Below are 24,792 nucleotides of genomic sequence, written 5' to 3'. Positions count from 1 at the left end.
GGCTGAGAAATTTCTCTGTTGAATACCTGATTTCACAATCAAGTTAAAGGAAAGGGGAAAAGAGTATTGGTGGAAACTTCTTAGGGGAGGGGACTAATAAACTGAAATAATTCTCTGGTTTATGGAAGGGCAAGGAGTAGCAAACTATGACACATTTTGCAAATGTATCACCATGCAAATATGCATTGTTTTTCTGACAATCATTGTGCAGTTGATGTCCACATTAAAATCCTGGATTTTCCTAGGTTAGAAGAATGTTTAAATTTAGTATATCTGGGACAAAGTGGAAGACATACAGATTTATACATGCAAATACTTTTCTTCATTCACTTCTTTGTACTTAAGTTTAGGAATCTTCCCACTTAGAGATGGATAAATGGGTACAATGAAGGGGCAATAGCCCTCCCTGTCTGGATTGAGGGTGTGGGTCTCTACCTTGGGTGCTGTTCTCTGCCTCAGGAGCTCTCCGTCAGTTGCAGGAGCCTCTGGGGAGACACTTGACCTTTCTTGGATGGGGCAGAGAACATATGGCATGCAGGGTTCAGGCTCCTGACAGAGTTGGGGCAACCCTGGAGATAAGCTTACACAACCCTGCAAGACCAGGTGCTGTTACCCTAGCCAATCTCATGGATAAACCAGATCAATGCCAGATGATCTCTGCCTAAAATGATTTTTTGGTGAACTCTGAAAAGTGGAATATTGTTTCTGTAAGAATATCCATCTGAGACTCTATCTCTTGGTAATACCAAGAGTTATCAGTTTCTCTTTAACCGAGACACCAGCAAAGTGCCTGCTCCAGGGTACTGCCCAGGGAAGCCCTCCATTTGTAGAATGAATGAGAGTCCAGGTCATGAACAGTGCCTGGAGTCTAGGAACACCCTCCTTTGCCTCTTGGACAGGTCTGCATCATAACACTTTTTTTTTTTTTTTTTTTGAGACGGTGTCTCACTCTATCGCCCAGGCTGGAGTGCAGTGGCACGATCTCGGCCCCCTGCAAGCTCCGCCTCCCAGGTTCACGCCATTCTCCTGCCTCAGCCTCCCCAGCAGCTGGGACTACAGGCACCCGCCGCCACACCCGGCTATTTTTTTTGTATTTTTAGTAGAGACGGGGTTTCACCATGTTAGCCAGGATGGTCTCGATCTCCTGACCTTGTGATCCGCCTGCCTCAGCCTCCCAAAGTGTTGGGATTACAGGCGTGAGCCACCATGCCCAGCCTGTAACACTTCTTATAGCACTAAGTTGAAACCTTACTCCCCATTCTGGTTCCTCCAGGAAACTATGAAATCTTTTTTTTTTTGAGATGGAGTCTTGCTCTGTCGCCCAGGCTGGAGTGCAGTGGCGCGATCTCGGCTCACTGCAAGCTCCGCCTCCTGGGTTCACGCCATTCTCCTGCCTCAGCCTCTCCGAGTAGCTGGGACTACAGGTGCCCGCCACCACGCCCGGCTAATTTTTTGTATTTTTTTTTGGTAGAGACGGGGTTTCACTGTGGTCTCGATCTCCTGACCTCGTGATCCGCCCGCCTCGGCCTCCCAAAGTGCTGGGATTACAAGCGTAAGCCACCGCGCCCGGCCTATGAAATCTTTTTGAGCCAAGTCTAGCACAGTGCCTGGCATGTACATTCAGGCTGCTTGAATGGGTGAATGGGAATTTGACAGCATTTTTATTCAAATTAGTATGTGCCAAGTATTGTGCTCGCTCTGCATTATCCAAGGGACTGAGCCTCTGTGCAAGTATTTGAGGCACAAGGGAAATAGGCTGTACTGTGGGAAAAAGAGCATTTCATGGACTTGCTCTCCAAGCAGCCTTCTGATTTTTAATTTGGCTCCCAGTATCTTGATATCAGGAGTCAGTCACAAGAACTCCATCTTTGGTAAGTTATATTTTCCACAGGAAATCTAAAAGCTGTTCAATGTGTTAGTTTCCTGTGAATTTGATAAGCAATAATCTATTCCTAACACTGAGCCCTCATGAAATTTGGTGTCTGGTCCTGCAGATAGCTAAAGGCCATGTCTGGGTGGCCTAGGGGACTCCTCTGTTTTGCCTCCACAGGATCCACTTTGCAAATTAACCACCGGTTCTCCCGTTGCAGGAACTGCCACCTTCCTCAGAGCCTGTCTTTCTTTCTTTCTTTCTTTCTTTCTTTCTTTCTTTCTTTCTTTCTTTCTTTCTTTCTTTCTTTCTTTCTTTCTTTCTCTCTTTCTTTCTTCCTTCCTTCCTTCCTTTTCTTCTTTCCTTCTTTTCTTTCTTTCTTTCTTTTTCTTTCTCTCTTTTTTCTCTTTATTTTGATCTTTCTTTCTTCTTTCTTTCTTTCTCTCCCTCCCTCCCTCCCTCTCTCTCTCTCTCTCTCTCTCTTTCTTTTCTTTCTTTCTTTCTTTCTTTCTTTCTTTCTTTCTTTCTTTCTTTCTTTCTTTCTTTCTTTTCCTTTCTCTCTTTCTTTCTCCCTCCCTCTCTCTCTTTTTCTCTGTCTCTCCCTCCCTTCTCTCTTTCTTTCTCTTTCTCTCTCTGTCTCCTAGACAGGATCTAGCTTTATCCCCCAGGCTGGAGTGCAGTGGTACAATCATGCATTCATTGCATGATCACAGCAGCCTCAAACCCTTCCTCAGAGTCTTTATGCGGCAACCAGCAGGGTCTGGATGGTTGGTGGCTCTGTGAACTCTCCTGACAGAATACAGAGATGTCTTTGGTCTGTTGATGTGATTATAAGCTGAGCAAAGGAGGATCAAAGCCAGTGACAGAAAGGGAGATATGCAAGCGACCCAAGCATCAGTTCTGAGTTAGTCCATTCTGCTTCTGGGACTTGGGATACCAGGTCAGAAACCTTGAGCTTCTACTTCTCCATTTTCCAATTGTAGCATCCAGGACCTCAGAATCTGCCAGCTGAGAGGAGCCCTAATGATTGTCTGGTGGGATCTGGTGGGACCACAGAGATGAAGACATGAATAGCTATTTGAATGTGAACAGCAGACGAAGAAATCAAGGCTAGGAGGGACGAAGTGACTCATCCAATAGCACAGTGTGGTTGAAGCAGCACTAGTATCCAGGTTGCATGAGCCCCTGATGCTTTCGCTCAAGGGAAATTTTGGAGCCATGGGGCAATGCCCCGTGACGTAACAGTCTCCACAGTTCTGCCATGTCTCATCCTGGCCCTGTAACCTGGACCCAAACCTGCTACCATCCCATCCATCTCAGGAAGTGAAACCTCTTATGTCAAATAGACAGGTTGTGCAATGTGTGTATCAGATCCTGTCTTCTCAAGGAGACCGCTCAGGCCACAGCACTTCCTTCCGATCCCTAATGGGCAGAAAATATCTCGCTATAGACATAGTTGGCACTAAGGGAGGGAGTGAAAGAGTGATGATGATGTAGATGGTGATGTAGTCCCAAGGAAGTGGAACAAGCACAGATGGGGAGCTGGAAATGCCAGGATGCTCCAGCTTTCGGGGAATTATTCAGCTCTTGAGTCACTAAAGCCTTTCTCAGCAGCAAGTTCCTCTTTACCCTGGCAGGTCATTCTTCCAAAACAGGAGACTGACATTTATTCAAAGCAGCAAGTGCCCTGATACCATCTTGTGTCTGATCATGGGCTTCCCAGCCAGTTATCAAGGTTGATCTCATCTCATTGATCTTCAATCATTTTGAACAAGAAGACAAGCAGAATAATCAAGGGTTAGTTCTTATATTATCGTGTGTACATGTAGTGATGTCTGTTCTTTGCAGTGAGCTGTTCCTTCATTGTTCACCCTCCTGCTTAGAACAGAACTAAGCAATCTGCCCCCACCATTTTCCCCAATTTCCCATCTCATTCTTGGCACTGGCTTCCTAACATTTGTTCTTATGAGTCTCATTTTCTTATATCATTTCCATGAGTCCCTCTGGGATCTTAAAGTATGAAAAATGTTGTGTGTACCCACACCTGTCTCTGTGGATATTTCTCTCCTTTCCTTCTGCTTCTGGGATTATTTGGGAATGGGCACTATGATTTTTATCATATCGCTTCCACTTCCTTTATGGCATCATCTCCAATGGGCCTCTTCTCCCTCTTGGATCCAGGTTCTCAGACTGGGGACATGCAGAGTCCAAGGGACATTCCATTCTCCTCCCTGGTCTAGAACAAGGAAGGCTTAGATATATGAGCAGGTGGCTGGGGCTGGCGAGCTATGTAGTCTCCAAAGGCTGTTCCCTGATGTTGGAGTTGTTATGTCAGTTCTGGGAGGCCAATAAGACCTCGTCCTTCCTTTGGATCCATAAGAAAAAGCCCCTGGGTAGGTAAGATGGATGGCAGGGCTCTCCTACTCTATGTCTTTTCTCACACCTAGTGGGTATAAGAGAGGGGACCACAAACAGAGGGGGCTCTGGCACCACTTATCCAGGGTCTGGAAACATTTTCTGTAAAGGGCCAGATAATAAATGTTTCAGGTACAACTACTCAACCTTGCATCATTTCAGAAAAGCAGTCAGATAATACATAAATAAATGGGCGTGGCTGGACTTGTCCTGCGGGCCCCTGTCTTATAGCACTGTATTATATCATTTTTTCTTACATACAAATTTAGAAGCAATACTTAAAAAAAAAAAGCCGTCCTTTATTGAGCACCTGCTAAGTGCCAGGTACCTTTTTTTCCCTCATTATCTTATTAACTCTTCATAATAACCTTTAAAGTAGATAATATTGAACCATTTGACCTATGCAGAAACTGAGGTTGAGACAATAACTTATTTAAGACTGCACAAACAGTAAATGCTGGAACTACGACTCAAATATGGGTTAACTGAACCGAAACCAGATCTTTATTTCTCACTTTTAATTGTTACATATGTTTATTGCCACTGTCTTCTCCTGTCCACACGGTGCCCATCGGCAGACTCCTTTCTCATTCTCAGTGATCGAGTGACATTCTAAACTACATTGGCCCGGCAGATTCACCTCTGTCCCCTAAATGTTTCCACATTGGCCTTTTAGGATTGAGATCCTCTCTGTTCCCTTGTCTTCCCTCCTTTCTTCTTCTGGCGGTGACATGCTCTGTGAATTTCTTTCTTTCTCCTCTCAGGGTAGTACTGGGACTTTCCAAATCAGGGTTTTTAATGATCTCTCTTCCCTTTTCTGAGTTTCTTCCTTATTCCTGTTCACTTTCTCATCTACAAGTGGCAGCTTTGTTGCTGGAGGATTTCCTTTGTCCTTTTATTCTTCTTTAAGACTTTGTCGTAACTGTCTAAAGCAATCCCTTGAAGGTATCCATGCTTGGAATTGTGTGCTTATGATGCTGAAAAATACTTCTCTTCTAAAAGCTATGATAAAATGCTTCTCTCCCAAAATGTCTGTCGTTGCTGTATTCTACTCTCTGGTTATTATACAATCAAAGATGATTTGGTCTTTTCCTTCCAGGACTTTGTTAATTTCACTTCTTCAGCTGCTTCCCCCTTGTTGGCTGTAACTGAGTTTTCTATCTTCTGGGAGAAGAAGTTCTCAGCAAGGCCACTCAGGATTTGTTGGGTACATTGGTCAAGTCTAGGACCCAGGCTCTGGGTGGCTGATTTCCTCTAATTACTGAGCAATGTAAAATGAGGAAGTCTGATTGTGTAAAGGTGTTAAACTTTTGTGTGAATGCAAAACTTTAATACCATGAATAGAGATTCCAGAATTTGCCAACTTCTAACGGGATTCCTTTCACTCCCTGACATTAGAATGTTAGAAAATCTACTATGAAACATCTATGAGGCTATCCTACAAGGCCTGTTTTTCAAAATAAGTTTTCACAAGGACTGTTATTTGGGATGATAGTTCCAGAAAGGCACTATCAAAGTTAATTGATGATGTGTGTAAGCTGAAAGTTATATGTTAGAACTAGTAGTGATTTCAAAAATATCCCTTTTAGGCTTTTTGCTAATATATCTGCTCATTTTCAAAGTTCCAAATATTATAAAAGTATTTAAAGTAAAAAGAAGAAGCCCTCCATTTCTGCTGGCCCACTTCCCTGTCTCAACCAGAAAGTATTTTCCCAGGCAATGCTACCCCAGGACTTACACTCCATCCATCCATCACCTACCATAGGTTCTTTGAAGGGCTCATTTTGAGCGCTTCCTGAGTGCCTGGGATCTGTTATTTCTCTCCATTTCTACTGCTGCGTGGTAGTTCAAGCCCTCCTCCCTTTTCCTATAGGCCATTTGAATCATCTGCTAATTGGTTTTCCTGATTGCCACGGAAACTTCATCCATCCCTTCCTCACACATCAGCCACAGAAGTATCTCCAAAAAGCAAATCTGGTGATATGAAGCCCTTGCACAAAACCCATTCATTACTGGTTCCCCACCTCCTTTGTGGATAAGTTCAAGCTCCTGAGTGTGGCAAGCAGGGCCCACCTGGAATCCCCTGCCCTCCTCTCCTATCCCACGCATCAGACTTTCCAGACTATTTGCAGTTCCTTGAATGTGCTATTCTTTCTAGTCTTAGCGCTTTTGCATAACCTGTTCTTCCTGACTGGAAACTCCTTCTCCTCCTTGTAGTTTGGCTAATTTCTAGTCTTTCAAGACTCAGCTCATGCTTCACCCCCTCTATGACAAGTCCTTTCCCAAGCTGGGTGGTGGATGCTCTTCCTCTGTGCTGTGTGAGTCTTGAACATCCTCAGCAAACCTCAGCTTTGTTTGCTTGTCTCCCTTGCTGTAATGCACCTGATTCAGGGCTGGCATATATTGCTCACCTCCATGACTGGCTCATGGTGGTGCTCCATGAATATCATCAAACCAAATGAATGAGAGCTATCATGCCATCATTCGTGACTTCCTTCTGGAGCTAACCTCCCCCGACAGGAAAGCGTTTCCTTAGGAAAGAATATCTTTGTGTTAAATAAAAGTAGAGACTCACCAGAAGCACTATGTCCAGCTCAGAAAGAACTGCTCAGTAAGCAGCCTTGTCAATGAGGAGGCAGCAAGCTGGCCCCAGAGGCCTCAAAGTGGGAGAGTAGAGAAGCGCAGTTCCTGCCACAAAGGCACAGTGGACATCTTGCTCCCCTGGCTGGCGGGAAGCAGAATGGTGTCCACCTGCTTCCATGGGAATTCTGCGCCTTTAATAAAGTTTTATGGGACAGGAAGGTGACTGGCATTGACACTGTAACCAGGAATGGGTGGTGCCACCTTTCCTGTGTCTTACCAGAAATACCTGTGGCAGGTAAATTTCTAGAGAGACACTCCCATTTCTCCTATATAGCAATTTTGAAATGTTCCCTGAGGGCTTTCCAAATTCATCTGGGAACATAGGAGTTCCAGAAACATGAAATCAAAGGTGATGGTATGCCAAAGAAAGTAGCTTTTAGAATGACTTACATTAGCCATTCATCCATTCAGCACACCAGGCATTCAGTTTGAGGGGTGCGTGTGTGTGTGTGTGTGTGCATGCGTGTGTGCATAGGGGAAGGGAAACAAAACAAAAGTACACAAGACATGATAGTTGTCCTCAAGGAGTTTTTGCAAATGTTCACAATTTAAGAGAATATGCTGTGCTGTGGCTGGTGTATAAACCAACTGCTAGGGAGAGGCCTTCCACACACACTCGGGGCAAATGCGACCTCTAGGACTGCCAGTGGAATCTGGGCATGCTGTTTGTGGTTGATAAACCCTGGTCCCTTGATCAGGGACCTATATTTACCTTTCCTCTCCCTGGAAGTCTTCATTAGTGAGCACCCAGAAGGTCTTGCACAGTGCAGAGGGAGGCACAAAGATAAGAGTTTGAAACCAGCCTGGACAACAAAATGAGTTTCTATCTTTACAAAAAAATTTTAAAAAAATTAGCCAGGTGGGATTGCACGTGCCTGTAGTCCCAGCTATTCAGGAAGCTGAGGCACAAGGATTCCTTGAGACCAGGAGTTTTGAGGCTGCAGTGAGCTATTTAGTTGGCGCAAAAGTAATCGTGGTTTTTGCCATTAAAAGTAATGGCAAAACTTTTAATGACAAAAACTGTGATTACTTTTGCACCAATCCAATATGATTGCATCACTGCACTGTGCTCCAGCCTGGGCAACAGAGTGGGACCCTGTCACAAAATAATAAATAAATAAAATGTAAACATGTAAAATAACAAAACCAAAAACAAAAAGGTGGGTGTTGAGACCCCTGAATTGAGGAATAATAGGAAGAAGTGTGATTCTGTGTGTGCATGCATGGGTGTGCACTCTGAGTGCCTGGGTGGCTCACACTGGGCTAGTTCAGGTGGCAAATGGTTTTCCTCCAGCTGGGCTACCACCGTCTTCCCCCAGGGCCTGTCCATGTCTTTGGTGGCAAGATGCCTATGGACTAGAGTCCCTCCTCAGAGGAAAGGCTCCTTCCATTTCTCTGGCTTTCAGGTAGAAGTCCATGACTTCAACAGGTCCCCACTGCAATGTTATGGGTTAGTTTAGGTGGGGTCTCCTCTGAGAGCCTCCCATAGCCCAAAAGGCCCTGTCCTAGCTGGCACTGCATCTCCCTCTTCCCAGCTCTCAGCCTTTCTCTTTGCTCACCCCACTCCGCACAGGCTTTCTGCCTGATCCTTGGATGTGTCAATCCTGCCCCTAAGAGATGCAAGGCAATTTGTCCTTTTATTATTAAGATCTCTCCTGAGGCCAGGTGTGGTGGCTCACACCTGTAGTCCTAACACTTCGGTAGGCCAAGGTAGGAGAATCGCTTGAGCTCAGGAGTTCCAGGCTGCAGTGAGCCATGATTGCACCATTGCACTCCAGCCTGTGTGACACAGCGAGACCTTGTCTTTTTTTTTTTTTTTTTGAGACAGAGTCTCGCTCTGTCATCCAAGCTAGAGTGCAGCAGTGTTTCTCTGCTCACTGCAGCCTCAACCTGCACATTTTTTGTAGAGACAGTGTCTTGCTATGTTGCCCAGAGTGGCCTCAATCTCCTGGGCTCAAGAGATCTTTCCACCTCAGCCTTCCAAAGTGCTGGGACTACAGGCGTGAGCTACCGCGCCCAATCAAGACCCTGTCTTAAAAACAAAACAAGAAAAAACAACTCCCTCAAGTCTTTTCTTTTTTTTTTTTTGAGACAGAGTCTCGCTGTGTCGCCCAGGCTGGAGGGCAGTGGCGTGATCTTGGCTCACTGCAAGCTCCGCCTCCCGGGTTCACACCATTCTCCTGCCTCAGCCTCCCGAGTAGCTGGGACTACAGGTGCCCGCCACCATGCCAGGCTAATATTTTGTATTTTTAGTAGAGATGGGGTTTCACCATGTTAGCCAGGATGGTCTTGATCTCCTCACTTTGTGATCCTCCTGCCTCAGCCTCCCAAAGTGCTGGGATTACAGGCATGAGCCACTGCGCCCAGCCAGACCTCTTGAGTCTTAAACTCCTCTGTAGTTCCAGCCACCCTTTAGCACATGACTCTGTTAATTTTGTTCTCACTGTCTGAAATCATCTCCTGTCCACTCTTGACTGACAGGTCTCTGCACTAGCCCATTGCTTAATCAGAGTAGGCCCCTGTCAGCTTATTCATATTGTGTCCCCATGCCAGTGTGGATGATTAAAATTGTTGAGTGGAGGCTGATCAAATGAGCCATCTCCTTCCAAGTCCTCACTTGCTGGCTCCTGTCTTAGTTTTATTCTCCGTTCTTCAAAGAACGTGAGCCCTGGAAAGTATTTTAGAGTCATTTAGTTCAGCACCTTTGGATGGGAGGGTCCTGCAGATTGTTTTGCTCTAGCTGACTAGGCAGGATTCCCTGCCTTCTCTCACTTCTGCATGGGACTTCCTTCTGAAATTGCTGCTCAGTCAAGAGAATGACCTTCCCCAACATAATCCTACTCCACAGGGACTTAAAGGTGTCAGAGATCTCTTGCTCATCTCTCTGGCCAGCTGCCATCGTCAGTTTATAGCCAAGGGACAAGACTAGTTAGCAGATCAGGCAGGCCTCAGACCCCAGCGTAAGTGCCAGACTTCTAGCTGCAGTTGTTCCTGCCCACAGTGGGCGTTCAGATGGAGAGAGGGCATGGCACTACACTGCGCTCTTGTCGAAACCCAGGACTCTGAAATCTCGGTGTCAGCCCCAGGCCATTCTCTTCAGCAGAACTTCAGTCAGTCCTGTCACTAGGAGATGGGACCCTGCCTGATTGCATTCTTACAAATGGCTACATTGACAAGAGGACTAGACTTGACTGAGTGGAGATTGGGGGAAAAGGAAATAAGCCCTCAGTGCTTTCTCTGAGCACATGTCACCCTTGCTGGCTTAGCATCTATTGTTTGTCAGAAGACTTAGCTCTTACCTTGGCAAATATTCTCTGCTTGACCAAATTTTAGTCAGGCTCCTGAACCTTCTCCCAGGCACATTTGTACACTTTCTTGTGAAATCCTTCTTTAGCAAGAACCTTCTATGTTCAATATCTGATCACCCTTGAAATCTCACTGGATTCCCCATCCTCCACCAGCCCCAAAGTGGTGTCCAATCAGCCTGTCCTGTCTTCAGCAAGGATCCTCTTAGGTGGGTTTAGGCAGAAGTTCCCTTATTTTTCATGTTTCCTCTTAGTAATTTCGCATCCACTGATCTTTGCTCTGCTTCCTGGCTATGAATATGTTCTTGCCCGTGCTGTATATGTAGTTGTGTTCAATCTCTCTCCCCCACCGCAAAGTCCCATTGCAGTGTTTCCTGTATCTTCTGTGCTGGTTCTGAATAAAATCTTCCTTACCACGAATTTAAAAATATCATTGAATTTTTTTTTTTTTTTTTTTTTTGAGACGAAGTCTTGCTCTGTTGCCCAGGCTGGGGTGCAGTGGGTTGAACTTGGCTCACTGCAACTTCCTCCTTCCGGGTTCAAGTGATTCTCCTGCCTCAGCCTCCCGTGTAGCTGGGATTACAGGTGCCCACCACCATAACTGGCTAATTTTTAAAATATTTTTAATAGAGATGGGGTTTCACCATGTTGGCCAGGCTGATCTCGAACTTCTGACCTCAGGTGATCCACCCGCCTCAGCCTCCCAAAGTGCTGGGATTACAGGCATGAGCCACTGTGCCTGGCCAAATAATTTTTTCTTTGACAACATTGTCCTGTAGATAACTGGATTTCAAGGAATTAACCTCTGTGAAATCTAGCATGTTCTTTGACTTCCTTCTTCTAAAGGTTGATTTTATAGGAGGCAATATTTTAAAGTATCAAGGCCACCTGGGAATTCATTTCAAGCTCACTTTGTGCCAGGGAAGGGAAATTTTATTGAAAATTTCTTTTAAGTTCTAGCCAGAAAAAAAGCAATCTTAAGAATAAGGAAATAGACCCGTCATTTTAAAACCCAGAAAAGAACCTTTCAACATAGCATTCCCCAGGTACCAAGCCTCCTTGATTAGTAGGAGGTTGCTTTGACTGTGACTGGTCAGGAACATACCTGGCTCTCCTCACCAGTGTGTAAGTTCCTGGAGAGCTGTGACAAAATCACCTACATCCACTCCTCGTGTGCCATCTTACCTATAGTATGCACTTCACAAATGGGCTGGTGGATTTCAGGGGGCACTCAGTGGATAAGCCAGAAAAAACAAAGAGGGGTTTATATGTAGCTTTGCCCTCTCAGCTATGTCCCCAGAAGTTACTCAACTTCCTGGCTGGGTGTCCTCATGTGCAAAATGTGGACATCAAGACCTAACTCTCAGAGTTATTATAAAGATAAACAAAGTCACACATGGGAAATCACCTAACAGAGATGGACGTGGTTGACAAGCAGGAAAGATTCGTTTGCCCTCCTCCCTCCTCCTTCCTTTCCTTCCTAATGAGGATAGCCTTGTCTTTATTGCTGCCATCGAATCTCTGATGTCAGTGGTCACCCAACAGGGATCAGTGGTCACAGGTGGGCATGTGTGTTAAGACTGCAAAGTGTTCCCTGGTAGCGTTTACTCATAAAGCAGTCAGCTGGCCTGAGCTGCAGTAGGGATGGGGAATGCTGCTCCGGCATGCATCCCTGTCCCTAGGTCTCATCCGTTCCCTGAGGCCTTTGTCCAAATGGGGATCTGCATTGGGCTCACCACAGGCTCATACTCAGACTCAGGATCAGGGACGTCCTGAGTTTTCCAGCATCTTTAAGAATTTAGCAGCACACATTCTCAAAGGTTTGATACCTTTCATATAATATTTTTAGTACTGCTAGGAAGACACAGATGAATTAAATATGGGTACTTCTTTTCTGGGAACTTATTATCTTGAGTACAAGGAATTAAGAGTAGGAGGTGAGAAGAGGCACTCTCTTTGGCCACCCCCATGGTCTGGTGACTCTTGGAATCATGTTCACAGATGTCCGCCTCTTGGATGACAGCCTCCAGCCTTCCTGCTTTCTCACCCTCTCTCTTCTCAAAGCACCAGTGATTTGTCCTTTTCAGGATCGCGAACCCATAGACATCCCCTCTCTCTATCGGCCCTTTCTGCTTTTCTGTCCTTTCTGATCCAGCTTAATTTCTGTGCCCCATCTCTTCAACCATTTTCTCGCTGGTCTCTTCAGCACCCTTCCCATTTTTATTCCATTACACTCACCAGACAAAACTTCAGGCTGGGTTGTATCGCTAGTCTGCTTCCTCTGTATCTCCACTGGGCCTGCTAGAGGAGGTTGGGAAATGAGTTTACTCAGCCCCACAGGTGGTTGCCACCATGGGCACAGGACCACCACCACCCACTGGGCTCTCACACTGCCCACCAGTCCTACAAAGTTTCCTAGTCTGCTGCCCACAGTGATGTAGAAGGAAAATAAATCTTGGGGCCTCCAAATCACTAAGCTAAAGGGAAAAGTCAAGCTGGGAACTGCTTAGGGCAAACCTGCCTCCCATTCTATTCAAACCCCTCTGCTCACTGTGATAAATACATATCTGATTGCCTCCTTTGGAAAAGCTAATTGGACACTCAAAAGAATGCAATTGTTTGTCTCTCACCTACCTGTGACCTGGAAGCTCCCTCCCTGCTTCAAGTTGTTCTGCCTTTCTGGATGGAACCAGTGTACATCTTACATATATTCACTGATGTCACATGTCTCCCTAAAATGTATAAAACCAAGCTGTGCTCTGACCACCTTGAGCACATGTGGTCAGGACCTCCTGATGCTCTGTCATGGGTGGGTGTCCTCAACCGTGGCAAAATAAACTTTCTAAATTAACTGAGACCTGTCTCAGATTTTCAAGGTTCACGTGTTGGTAACCACGAAGGGATTCTGAGTGGAGATGCTTCTTACCTTTGACAAATCTCCTATTGGTGTTTGGTACCAGCATGAGCTAACTTTATGGCTCAAACCAATAGGACAATTTGCTGAGGTCTGAAAGCATCTCCTTCAGAGAATTCCTGATCTCCCAAAATTTGGTCAAAATCAAAAATTTATTTTGCTGTACAACTCCCTGTTTTTTGTTTTTGTTTTGAGTTTTACTTGCTTCCAACAAGGAAGGCAAGATTTTCTGCTTCCATGATGATGGAAGGCAGGTAACTCCTTTAAGGAGTTTGAGCTCACTCCCCGCAGGTAAGACAGGAGACCACCCCTCATATTGTCTTATGCCCAATTTCTTCCTCCAAAGAAAGAAGTGAAAACTAAAAGGCAGAAATGAAATCCACAAGCAGACAGCCCGGCGACACACCCTGGGCCTGGTAGTTAAAGATCGACCCCTGACCTAATCGGTTATTTGCATAAGAAAAGCACTGTGAAGATCCCTGTCATGTTCTTTCCATTCTAATTACAGGTGCATGCAGCCCCCAGTCACATACCCCCTGCTTGCTCAATCTATCACAACTCTTTCACGTGGACCGCCTTAGAGTTGTGAGCCCTTAAAAGGGACAGGAATTGCTCACTCGGGGAGCTTGGTTGTTGGAGACATGAGTCTTGCCAAAGCTCCAGGCCCAATAAAGCCCTTCCTTCTTTAACTTGGTGTCTGAGGGATTTTGTCTGCGGCTTGTCCTGCTACACAGGTAAGACGAGTTCAAGTTTTATTTCTTGCTTCTAGAACGGTAGTGAGCAGTCTTCAGCCTGAGACCCATCCCTAGGTAAGTAGCTGAATTGGGGTTTTTGTCTTGGCTAAAGTTTAACAACCAGCTGGTCTTAATTTCTCCTTACCATTAGAGCACTCAGTAATTGTATAAGTTGTGTGATCATTTATTTTGCTTAACTGTTTGTTTGTTTCTGTTTTTATTGCTGTTTCAGTCTTTTTCCCATTGGGTTTGACCTACTCTATCTGACTTGATCAAATCCAAAGGAAAATTCCAAATTATGGGGAATGAGGCCTCTGAAGTGGCTAAATTCCCACCCTCCCACACACACAAACGTGGTATGGTGGGGGAAAAAACGGCCAGCAAAAGAAAAAAAAGAAAGGAAAAGATGTTTGATTTTGACCACCAAACGGGCTTTATTTATGTAACAAGGCCACCTTTTTTGCTAGCCAGGCCAAACTGAAAGAGCAATGGCTGTCGCCCCATGCTGTAGTTCCATAGCTAAGGTTCTGCCTTTTATCCTACCACGACAGCCTGGGTTTGGTTCCTAAATCAAGCCTTTTCTAGTTTGATACTTGGTAATGCTGAAATAGCAGCAATTTGTCCTAGCTGACATATCGTAATAAGATTTTAAAAGATTTATTTTAAAGGACCTCAATGGTTAAAAGTCAGCTTAATTAAAAGCTAGTATCCAAGATGTGCGCACGTGTATGTATGCGTGTTTGTATTTAAATGGCCCTCATGTTTTTTTTTTTTTTTTTTCTTTCCTAGGAACTTGTCTTTTTTTTGAGCAAAAGTTTTTTTCTTCTCTGTTGACTGGATTCTGTTTTCTTCATTTACTTCTGCTGTCTCTCCTTTCTCTTGCACCGTCTGCTGCGTGAGAGACCTAAAATAGTTTATAATAGCCTGGAGTTCCTTAAAGAAAATGGAGAAGGTGCCAGGCTCCCTTTTGGGGAGAAACTTCTATTTTTCCTTGTGGAATCCCTAGAGTGTAAACAGACAAGTTCATTTCAGCTCTTAAACTGCCTGCGTTTGTATTGTGTTACCTAATTTTTTTGACTATTATATTTTTGACTAGCTATTGCAACAGAAGCTACTCTTGGGTTTTCAAGGAAGACTGTAGTTTAGACATGTAGAAATGTCTTTAAAAAAAAAACTTTCTTTAAGTGCACTGTACAAGCATCATATGGTCTAGCCTCGTAATAATTTTCCCTTTTTGGAGACCAGGATTCAGGGTGGGCTTTACCCAGAGCTCCAGTTAAAAGAGAGGTAGTCTCGGCCGGGCGTAGAGGCTCACGCCTGTAATCCCAGCACTCTGGGAAGCTGAGGCGGGAGGATCACCAGGTCAAGAGATGGAGACCATCCTGGCCAACATGGTGAAACCCTGTCTTTACTAAAAATACAAAAATTAGCTGGGTGTGGTGGCACGCGCCTGTAGTCCCAGCCACTTGGGAGGCTGAGGAAAGAGGAGAATCGTTTGAACCCGGGAGGCGGAGGTTGCAGTGAGTCGAGATGGCGCCACTGCACTCCAGCCTGGCGACAGAGTGAGACTCTGTCTCAAAAAAAAAAGATAGGTAGTCTCGATGTTGTTGTACCCGAGCAAGTTAGAGAAACGCCACACTTTGAGACGAATTTAAGAGTCCTTTATTAGCCGGCGACCGAGAGACGGCTGACGCTCGAAATTCTCTCGGCCCCAAGGAAGGGGCTTGATTTTCCTTTATGCTTTGGTTTAGGAAGGGGAGGGGAGCTCAGTTGCAACAATTCTACAGAAGTAAAAACTTGCAAAAAAATTAAAAAGACAAATGGTTACAGGGAAACAAACAGTTCCAGGTGCAGGGGCTCTAAATCTATCATAAGATGTTAGGTATGGGGGCTCTGCCGGACACAAACTCAAGGCTTTATGGTGTTATCTCTTGAGCGAAATCCTGGGAACTTCGTACATTGCTTGCTTCAGTACCTTATCAGTTAATTGGACTCTTTGATATGTTGAGAGGCAGTGTACACAAGTTAACTCCTTGAGGAAGGGGGTAGGTAAGGAGTCCTTGATGTCTTGTAAATGAAGGAGCCAAATGGAGTTCGTCCGGCTTTCTCAGCTAAGGGAGAGCTTATTCATGTGGAAACAAGGCTAGGTGATTAAGGGAGAAAGGGAGAGTCTAAAAACAAGGTTAGGTATTACAATGTAAATACAATTGTGCTCCTCATACAATCCTATGGTAGATTTCTTTCTTTTTTTAAATTTTTTTTTGAGAGGGAGTCTCGCTTGCCCAGGCTGGAGTGCAGTGGCGTGATCTAGGCTTACTGCAAGCTCCGCCTCCTGGGTTCACGCCATTCTCCTGCCTCTGCCTCCCGAGTAGCTGGGACTACAAGCGCCCGCCACCACGCCCGGCTAATTTGTTTTTTTTTTTTTGTAGAAATTTCAGTAGAGACGGGGTTTTGCCGTGTTAGCCAGGATGGTCTCGATCTCCTGACCTCGTGATCCGCCCGCCTCGGCCATCCAAAGTGCTGGGATTACAGGCGTGAGCCACGGCTCCCGGCCCCTATGGTAGATTTCTATAATTTTATGATTGATTTGGCATCCATCCTTAGTCTCCCTCTAGCACCACCAGACTTTTTCTCTCTGTACCTTGAGATGTAAATTTTGCTATCTGAATTTTCGTCTAAGAGTTGTTTCCTTTAATATGCAGATTTAGGGCTATTTAGCTGACAACTGCCAAAGTAGTGAAACAAGTTATCAAGAACTTGAAAGTCTAAGGTAGGAAAAAAAAAGTCTTTATGAATCTATAAGATGTACTTCTATTGGCATGCCTAATACGTCTATGTATTTATGTGTTGTGTACACAGTTTTTCACTACTGAAAATATATAGAGGAGCTCTAATTAATTGGCTTAAGACAATAAAAGCGTATCAGGAAAAAGGAAAAGACAAGTCAAATGCTTTTTCAAGTTTATATAACTTAAGTAAAATCTTTAATAAATAAGCTAGCTTTAAAATTATTTGAAATGTCTTAAGAATTGCCAGCAGGTTCTGGGTTACAGAACCAGTGGGGGTGCAGTGGTTGAGGGTTGGTGGGGTGGGGGGTGGTACGAGGGCTTCGTTTTTTCTTGCTGCCCCCTTCTGGCTTGGGGAAGTGCCAGGACCTTGGCAGCACCCCGAGCCGGCATGGCGCTAATGGAGGGATGCCAGACCCAAGTGGCTAAGGCCCGGCTGCAGAGCCAAGTTGGCATTTCCAGATTGGGGCTCGGGCCGCACCCTCTCCAGGACCCTCCCCTTGTACCAAGCAGATTGTCGTGGGCAGTTTGGGCCAGCTGTCGTGGCGTGGAATTTCCCAAATTCAACAAATCCTCCAAGAAATCCATCCATCCATCCATTCATCCATCCGTGGCAGATTATGAAGCATGAATCATTACTTTTGGGATGTGGATATATTCAGTTAACAAGGAGCAGCTTGCAAGAGCTGGATTTTATGCTTTAGGTGAAGGTGATAAAGTAAAGTGCTTTCACTGTGGAGGGGGACTAACTGATTGGAAGCCCAGTGAAGACCCTTGGGAACAACATGATAAATGGCATCCAGGGTGTAAATATCTGTTAGAACAGAAGACACGAAAATATATAAACAATATTCATTTATCCCATTCACTTGAGGAGTGTCTGGTAAGAACTGCTGAAAAAACACCATCACTAACTAGAAAAATTGATACCATCTTCCATAATCCTATGATACAAGAAGCTATATGAATGGGGTTCAGTTTCAAGGACATTAAGAAAATAATGGAGGAAAAAATTCAGACATCTGGGAGCAACTATAAATCACTTGAGGTTCTGATTGCAGATCTAGTGAAGGCTCAGAAAGACAGTACACAAGACAAATCAAGTCAGACTTCATTGCAGAAAGAGATTAGTACTGAAGAGCAGCTAAGACACCTGCAAGAGGAGAAGCTTTGCAAAATCTATATGGATAGAAATATTGCTGTCGTTTTTACTCCTTGTGGACATCCAGTCACTCGTAAACAATGTGCTGAAGCGGTTGACAAATGTCTCAAGTGGTACGCAGTCATTACTTTCAAGCAAAATTTTTATGTCTTAATCTAACGCTATAGTAGGCATGTTATGTTCTTATTACCCTGATTGAATGTGTGATGTGAGCTGACTTTAAGTAATCAGGATTGAATTCCATTAGCATTTGCTACCAAGTAGGAAAAAAAATGTAAATGGCAGTGTTTTAGTTGGCAATATAATCTTTGAATTTCTGGATTTTTCAGTTATTAGCTGTCTTATTTATCCAATTTTTTTTACTGTTATTTAATTGAAACCCTGGACTAAGAAGCACCATATTATAACTGATCACAATGTGTATTCATAGTATATTGACTTAATTTCTAAGTGTAAGTGAATTAATCATCTGAATTTTTTATTCTTTTCAGATAGGCTTAACAAATAGAACAGTCTGTATATAAATGTGGAGATTAGAGTTAATCTTTCCAATCACATAATTCGTTTTGTGTGAAAAAGGAATGAACTGTTCCATGCTGGTGGAAAGATAGAGATTATTTTTAGAGGTTTGTTGTTGTGTTTTGGGATTCTGTCTGTTTTCTTTTAAAACTGTAAATATGTACTTGTGTGAATAATTTTTTAAAGTGATTTTACCATTTTTGGAAGGGTATTTAATGATAGAATATTACTGAGCCAACATGCACTGACATAGAAAGATGTCAAAGATATATTAAGTGTAAAATGCAAGAGGGAAAACACTATGTACAGTCTGAGCCAAATCAAAGCATGTATGTTTTTCACATGTGTAGAACAAAAGGTTTGGAAACATATGCACCAAATGTTAAATGTGGTTTCACTTGAGGGGGTGGGGGGATGGGCCCCAGAGGGGTTTTTATAGGGGCCTTTCACTCTGTATTTTTTTTCATTTTGTTCTGTTTGAAATTTTTTTTTCTTTTTAAATGGAGTTTCACTCTTGTCACCTAGGCTGCAGTGTAGTGGCGTGAACTCGGCTCACTGCAACCTCCACCTCCCAGATTCAAGTGATTCTCCTGTCTCAGCCTCCCATGCCTCCTGTGTAGCTGGGATTACAGGCACCCATCACCATGCCTGGCTAATTTTTGTATTTTCAGTAGAGATGGGGTTTCACCATGTTGGCCAGGCTGGTCTGTAATTCCTGACCTCAAGTGATCCACCCACCTTGGCCTCCCAAAGTGCTGGGATTTCAGGCATGAGCCACCACACCCAGCCCTGTTGAAATTTTTTATAAGTATGTATTACTTTTGTAATTAGAATTATTAGAAAGCATTTTACTGATTTAAAAGCTTAGACATGTTCAAATGCCTGCAAAACTACTTAACACTCAGCTTTAGTTTTTCTAATCCAAGAAGGCCGGGCAGTTAACCTTTTTGGTGCCAATGTGAAATTTAAATGGTTTTATGTTTTTCCTGTGTTGTGGATGAAATATATTTCTGAGTGGTGGTTTTTTGACAGGTAGACCATGTCTTCTTGTCTTGTTTCAAAATAAGTATTTCTGATTTTGTAAAATGAAATATACAATATGTCACAGATCTTCCAATTAATTGGTAAGGGTTTATCCTTAATCCTTGCTAGTTTAAGCTTGCATAAGTCACTTTACTAAAAGATCTTTGTTAACCTAGTATTTTAAACATCTATCAGCTTATGTAGGTAAAAGTAGGAGCATGTTTGTACACTGCTTGTAGTTATGGTGACAGCTTTCCATGTTGAGGTTCTCATATCACCTTGTATCTTAAAGTTTCATGTGAGTTTTTACCACTAGGATGATTAAGATGTATATAGGACAAAATATTAAATCTTTCCTTTACCTAAGTTTGCTTTCTTGACTAGTAATAGTAGTAGATATTTCTGTAATAAATGTTCTCTCAAGATCCTTAAAATCTCTTGGAAATTATAAAAATATTGGAAAGAGAAGAAGAACAGTTTTTAAAATATATATATATATTTTAAAAACTGTTCTTCTTCTCTTTCCAATATATATATTTTGAGATGGAGTCTTGCTCTGTCGTCCAGGCTGGAGTGCAGTGGCGCAAACTCAGTTCACCACAACCTCTGCCTCCCAGGTTCAAGCGATTCTTCTGCCTCAGCCTCCTGAGTAGCTGGGACTACAGGCGCATGCCACCACACCCAGCTAATTTTTGTATTTTCAGTAGAGACGAGGTTTCACTATGTTGGCTAGGCTGGTCTCAAACTCCTGACCTTGTGGTCTGCCTGCCTCGGCCTCCCAAAGTGCTAGGATTACAGATGTGAGCCACCGCACCTGGCCAGTTTTTTAAATATATTTTTAAAAACACTTGAATAAGAGTCAGTGTAAACTAGAACTTTAAAAATGCTTCACAGAACGCCCAGGGTTTACATTACAAGATTCTCAGAACAAACCTATTGTAAAGGTGAGTAAGGCATGTTACTACAGAGAAAAATTGGGGAGCAAAACTGTAAAAAATTATATTTTTGCTGTATTTTCTAAGAGAAAGAGTATTGTTATGTTCTCCTAACTTCTGTTGATTACCACTTTAAGTGATGTTCATTTAAAACATTGCAAATTTAAATAAAAGTTTTAAAAATTAAGTAATGACTGCCCTGAAACAAAATCATTCCCAGCATACATTTTTGTTTGGATTTATTAATCAAGCAATTTTATACTTATCCCTGTCAAATACTATAAGGTGTCAAAATTTGGCATAGGGATTACAAAACTATAAACCCAGCCCAAAACAGAATGATCTTTGCTTGTTTAATCTTTGATAAATAAGACATTAATATTGGTTTAATGAAAATAGCTACATCTTGCATTATTTAGTAAAATTACCATAACTTCTAACTTTGTGGCTTTAGGCAGTCTAGTCCACAGGCAGGAAGGAGGTTTGTTTTTGAAAAGGACTGTTATCATCTTTGTTTCAAAGCTAAACTATAAACTAAGTTCCTCCCAAAGTTAGTTCAGCCTATGCCCAGGAATGAACAAGGACAGCTTGGAGATTAGAAGCAAAATGGAGTCAGCTAGGTCAGATCTTTTTCACTGTCTCAGTGATGGCAGTTTCATAACTTTAAATGATGGCTATCACAGTTTTCATAAATAATCTAGATAAACAGTTAAAATAAAATAATTAGGTAAATGTAATGGGATAAATATTTGTAGACAAACTCATCATAATTTAGAATCTAAAGTTAAATTAAATAATAAGTATTTCATTATTTGGATATTTTCCAAGAAAAACATATTGTAGGAAACCATTCTTTCTAAAAAAAAAAAAGTGTCCTTTTAAAAAGGTGAATAATTTTTGTCTAACTCAAAGTTTATTGAAAAGTTATGTATAAGACAAGGTAAAAGGAACAAGGAAATAAGGGAAATGTAAAGAAAATTATGGAAATAAAGTGGTATTTTTTGGTAAGAAAGCTTAAAGAGAAATAATTTTTAGGTAAGAAAGAATCTTGTATGATAAATTTTGTGCTAGAATATAGTGACTGGCTAAGAAAGGGATGTTCAAAGCTATTTATGACAAACGCACAGCCAATATCATACTGAATGGGCAAAAGCTGGAAGCATTCCCTTTGAGAACTGGCACAAAACAAGGATGTCCTGTCTCACCACTCCTATTCAACATAGTATCAGAAGTTCTGGCCAGGGCAATCAAGCAAAAGAAAGAAATAAAGGGTATTCAAATAGGAAGAGAGGAAGTCAAATTGTCTCTGTTTGCAGATGCATGATTGTATATATAGAAAACCCCATCCTCTCAGCCCAAAAACTCCTTAAGCTGATAAGCAACTTCAGCAAAGTCTCAGGATACAAAATCAATGTGCAAAAATCACAGGCATTCCTATACACCAATAATAGACTAATAGAGAGCCAAATCATGAGTGAACTCCCATTCACAATTGCTACAAAGAGAATAAAATACCTGGGAATACAACTTACAATGGATGTGAAAGACCTCTTCAGGGAGAACTGCAAACCACTGCTCAAGGAAATAAGAGAGGAAACAAACAAATGGAAAAACATTCCATGCTCATGGATAGGAAGAATCAATATCGTGAAAATGGCCATACTGCCCAAGTAATTTATAGATTCAATGCTATCCCCATCAAGCTACCATTGACTTTCTTCATAGAATTAGAAAAAACTAATAGCCAAGACATTCCTAAGCAAAAAGAACAAAGCTGGGGGCATCATGCTACCTGACTTCAAATTATTCTACAAGGCTGCAGTAACCAAAACAGCATGGTACTGGTACCAAAACAGATATATAGACCAAAAGAACAGAACAGAGTCCTCAGATATAACACCACACATCTATAACCATCTGATCTTTGACAAACCTAACAAAAATAAGGAATGGGGAAATAATTCCCTATTTAATAAATGATGTTGGGAAAACTGGTTAGCCATATGCTGAAAACTGAAACTGGACCCCTTCCTTACAACTTATACAAAAATTAACTCAAGGTGGATTAAAGATTTAAACATGGCCAGGCATGCTGGTTCACGCCTGTAATCCCAGCACTTTGGGAGGCCAAGATGGGTGGATCATAAGGTCAGGAGATGGAGACCATCCTGGCTAACACGGTGAAACCCTGTCTCTACTAAAAAATACAAAAAATTAGCTGGGCATGGTGGTGGGCGCCTGTAGTCCCAGCTACTTGGGAGGCTGAGGCAGGAGAATGGCGTGAAACAAGGAGGTGGAGCTTGCAGTGAGTGGAGATCACGCCACTGCACTCCAGCCTGGGCAACAGAGTGAGACTCCATCTCAAAAAAAAAAAAAAAGGATTTAAACATAAGACCTAAAACCATAAAAACCCTAGAAGAAAACCTAGGCCATACCATTCAAGACATAGGAATGAGCAAAGACTTCATGATTAAAACACCAAAAGCAATTGCAACAAAAGCCAATTGACAAATGGGATCTAATTAAGCTAAAGAGCTTCTGCACAGCAAAAGAAACTATTGTGAGAGTGAACAGGCAACCTACAGAATAGGAGAAAATTTTTTCAATCTATCCACCTGACAAAGGGCTAATATCCAGAATCTACAAGGAATTTAAACAAATTTGCAAGAAAAAAAACAACCCCATCAAAAAGTGGGCAAAAGATATGAACAGACACTTCTCAAAAGAAGACATTTATGTGGCCAACAAACATATGAAAAAAAGCTCATCATCACTGGTCATTAGAGAAATGCAAATTGAAACCACAATGAGATACCATCTCATGCCAGTTAGAATGGCGATTATTAAAAAGTCAGGAAATAACAGATGCTGGAGAGGATGTGGAGAAATAGGAATGCTTTTACACTGTTGTTGGGAGTGTCAATTAGTTCAACCATTGTGGAAGACAGTGTGGCAATTCCTCAAGGATCTGGAACCAGAAATACCATTTGACCCAGCAATCCCATTACTGGGTATATACCCAAAGGATTAGAAATCATTCTACTATAAAGACACATGCACATGTATGTTTATTGCAGCACTATTCACAATAGCAAAGACTTGGAACCAACCCTAATGCCCACCAATGATAGACTGGTTAAAAAAATGTGGCACGTATACACCATGCAATACTATGCAGCCATAAAAAAGAATGAGTTCATGTCCTTTGCAGGGACATGGATGAAGCGGGAAGCCATCATTCTCAGCAAACTAACACAGAAACAGAAAACTAAACACTGCATGTTCTCACTCATAAGTGGGAGTTGAACAATGAGAACACATGGACACAGGGAGGGGAATGTCACACACCAGGGCCTGTCAGGAGGTGGGGGGCAAGGGGAGGGATAACATTAGGAAAAATACCTAATATAGATGATGGGTTAATGGGTGCAGCAAACCACCACAGCACATGTACACCTATGTAATAAACCTGCATGTTCTTCACATGTGTCCCAGAACTTAAAGTAAAATTTTAAAAAAAAAAAAAGAAGGAAGGAAAAGGATGTTCACGACAAACCAGAAAGTCCAAGCATGTCATGAATAGTCTGTGTAAGTCACAATAAGAGGATTTATTTAAAAAAACTTTTATATGATCAAGTTGTCTATAATTATATGGAAATTATAATGGTGTTTCTAGAGATTGGGTTGATGTTAAAAAACTACTTATACATTAAAAAAATTGGCTAGAACAATGAAATTTTCTTATGGAGTTGATTCACTCTTAATAAATTATGAGACTTAAGAATTTTTTTTAACCCAAAGTTCAGCTTTTATTGCATCTCGCTGTTTTAGGTTTTCTCTCCCCTTTAAAGGGTGGGAAATAGTAATGCCCTCCTTCAACTCCATTCAGCTCATATACGTTTTTTTCCCTCAGATTCTGTTTGTTGTGTCCTGATGCTAACAATGTTTTCTTAAAGGTCTAAAGGAAATGTTTTCTTCCAACATAATATTCTGTGCATTGCAGAAAGTCTTTTCTTTTGCCTTTTGGTAACTGGCTTAACAGATTTTATGTTTTGCTGAAATAATTTCTATGCCATTATTATTAAGTTTTGATTTGCTTAGAAAACACTGAGATTAATAAAATTTTTTAAAAATTATGATTATTACATCCACATATCTTTATGTATGTGCTTTTAAAGTCCTTGTGACATTGAGTTATAGGGCTTGACTCCTGGGTCTTAAAAGGACAAGTCCTGCTAAATCTTAAATACTGACAGCAATTAAAGGCTCATCTTCAGGACTGGTAGGAGATGCCAATCAAAATAAACTGCATTCTTGAAACACAGAGCCAGAAATTAAATCTATTCAACTCAAGGCCCAAAGACTATAGTGGAAGAGGTGGGTGTGTGAGATTGTAAGGGTCAATTTTGAGAGATAAAATAAGTTCAGTTTCTCTATAAATTAATCATAATCATTAATGTCAAAGCCACACTGATGCAAGATCAGC

The 24,792-nt window shown here is 42.4% G+C and overlaps 3 protein-coding genes across 3 annotated transcripts in view; all 3 read left to right on the top strand.

The window, feature by feature from the left end:
• IL36G (interleukin 36 gamma) overlaps positions 1-24,792 on the top strand; it is a 216,098-nt gene that overhangs the window by 66,107 nt on the left and 125,199 nt on the right. The window contains exon 2 of the mRNA XM_063616631.1: positions 13,917-13,956. The gene's annotated coding sequence lies outside the window, so the exon portion shown is untranslated. The remainder of the gene's footprint in view (positions 1-13,916; positions 13,957-24,792) is intronic.
• Positions 1-24,792, top strand: part of IL37 (interleukin 37) — a 149,165-nt gene that overhangs the window by 66,107 nt on the left and 58,266 nt on the right. The window contains exon 2 of the mRNA XM_063616630.1: positions 13,656-13,881. The gene's annotated coding sequence lies outside the window, so the exon portion shown is untranslated. The remainder of the gene's footprint in view (positions 1-13,655; positions 13,882-24,792) is intronic.
• Positions 17,059-18,008, top strand: LOC129462943 (baculoviral IAP repeat-containing protein 8-like). The gene is given in 2 exon segments (XM_055243418.2): positions 17,059-17,169; positions 17,272-18,008. Coding segments are annotated over 2 exon segments (828 nt in total). The 3' UTR covers positions 17,989-18,008.

This window comes from Symphalangus syndactylus, chromosome 14 (genome assembly GCF_028878055.3).
Source record: "Symphalangus syndactylus isolate Jambi chromosome 14, NHGRI_mSymSyn1-v2.1_pri, whole genome shotgun sequence".
NCBI classification, from domain to species: Eukaryota; Metazoa; Chordata; class Mammalia; order Primates; family Hylobatidae; genus Symphalangus; species Symphalangus syndactylus.
This window is presented reverse-complemented; position numbering and strand designations above follow the sequence as displayed.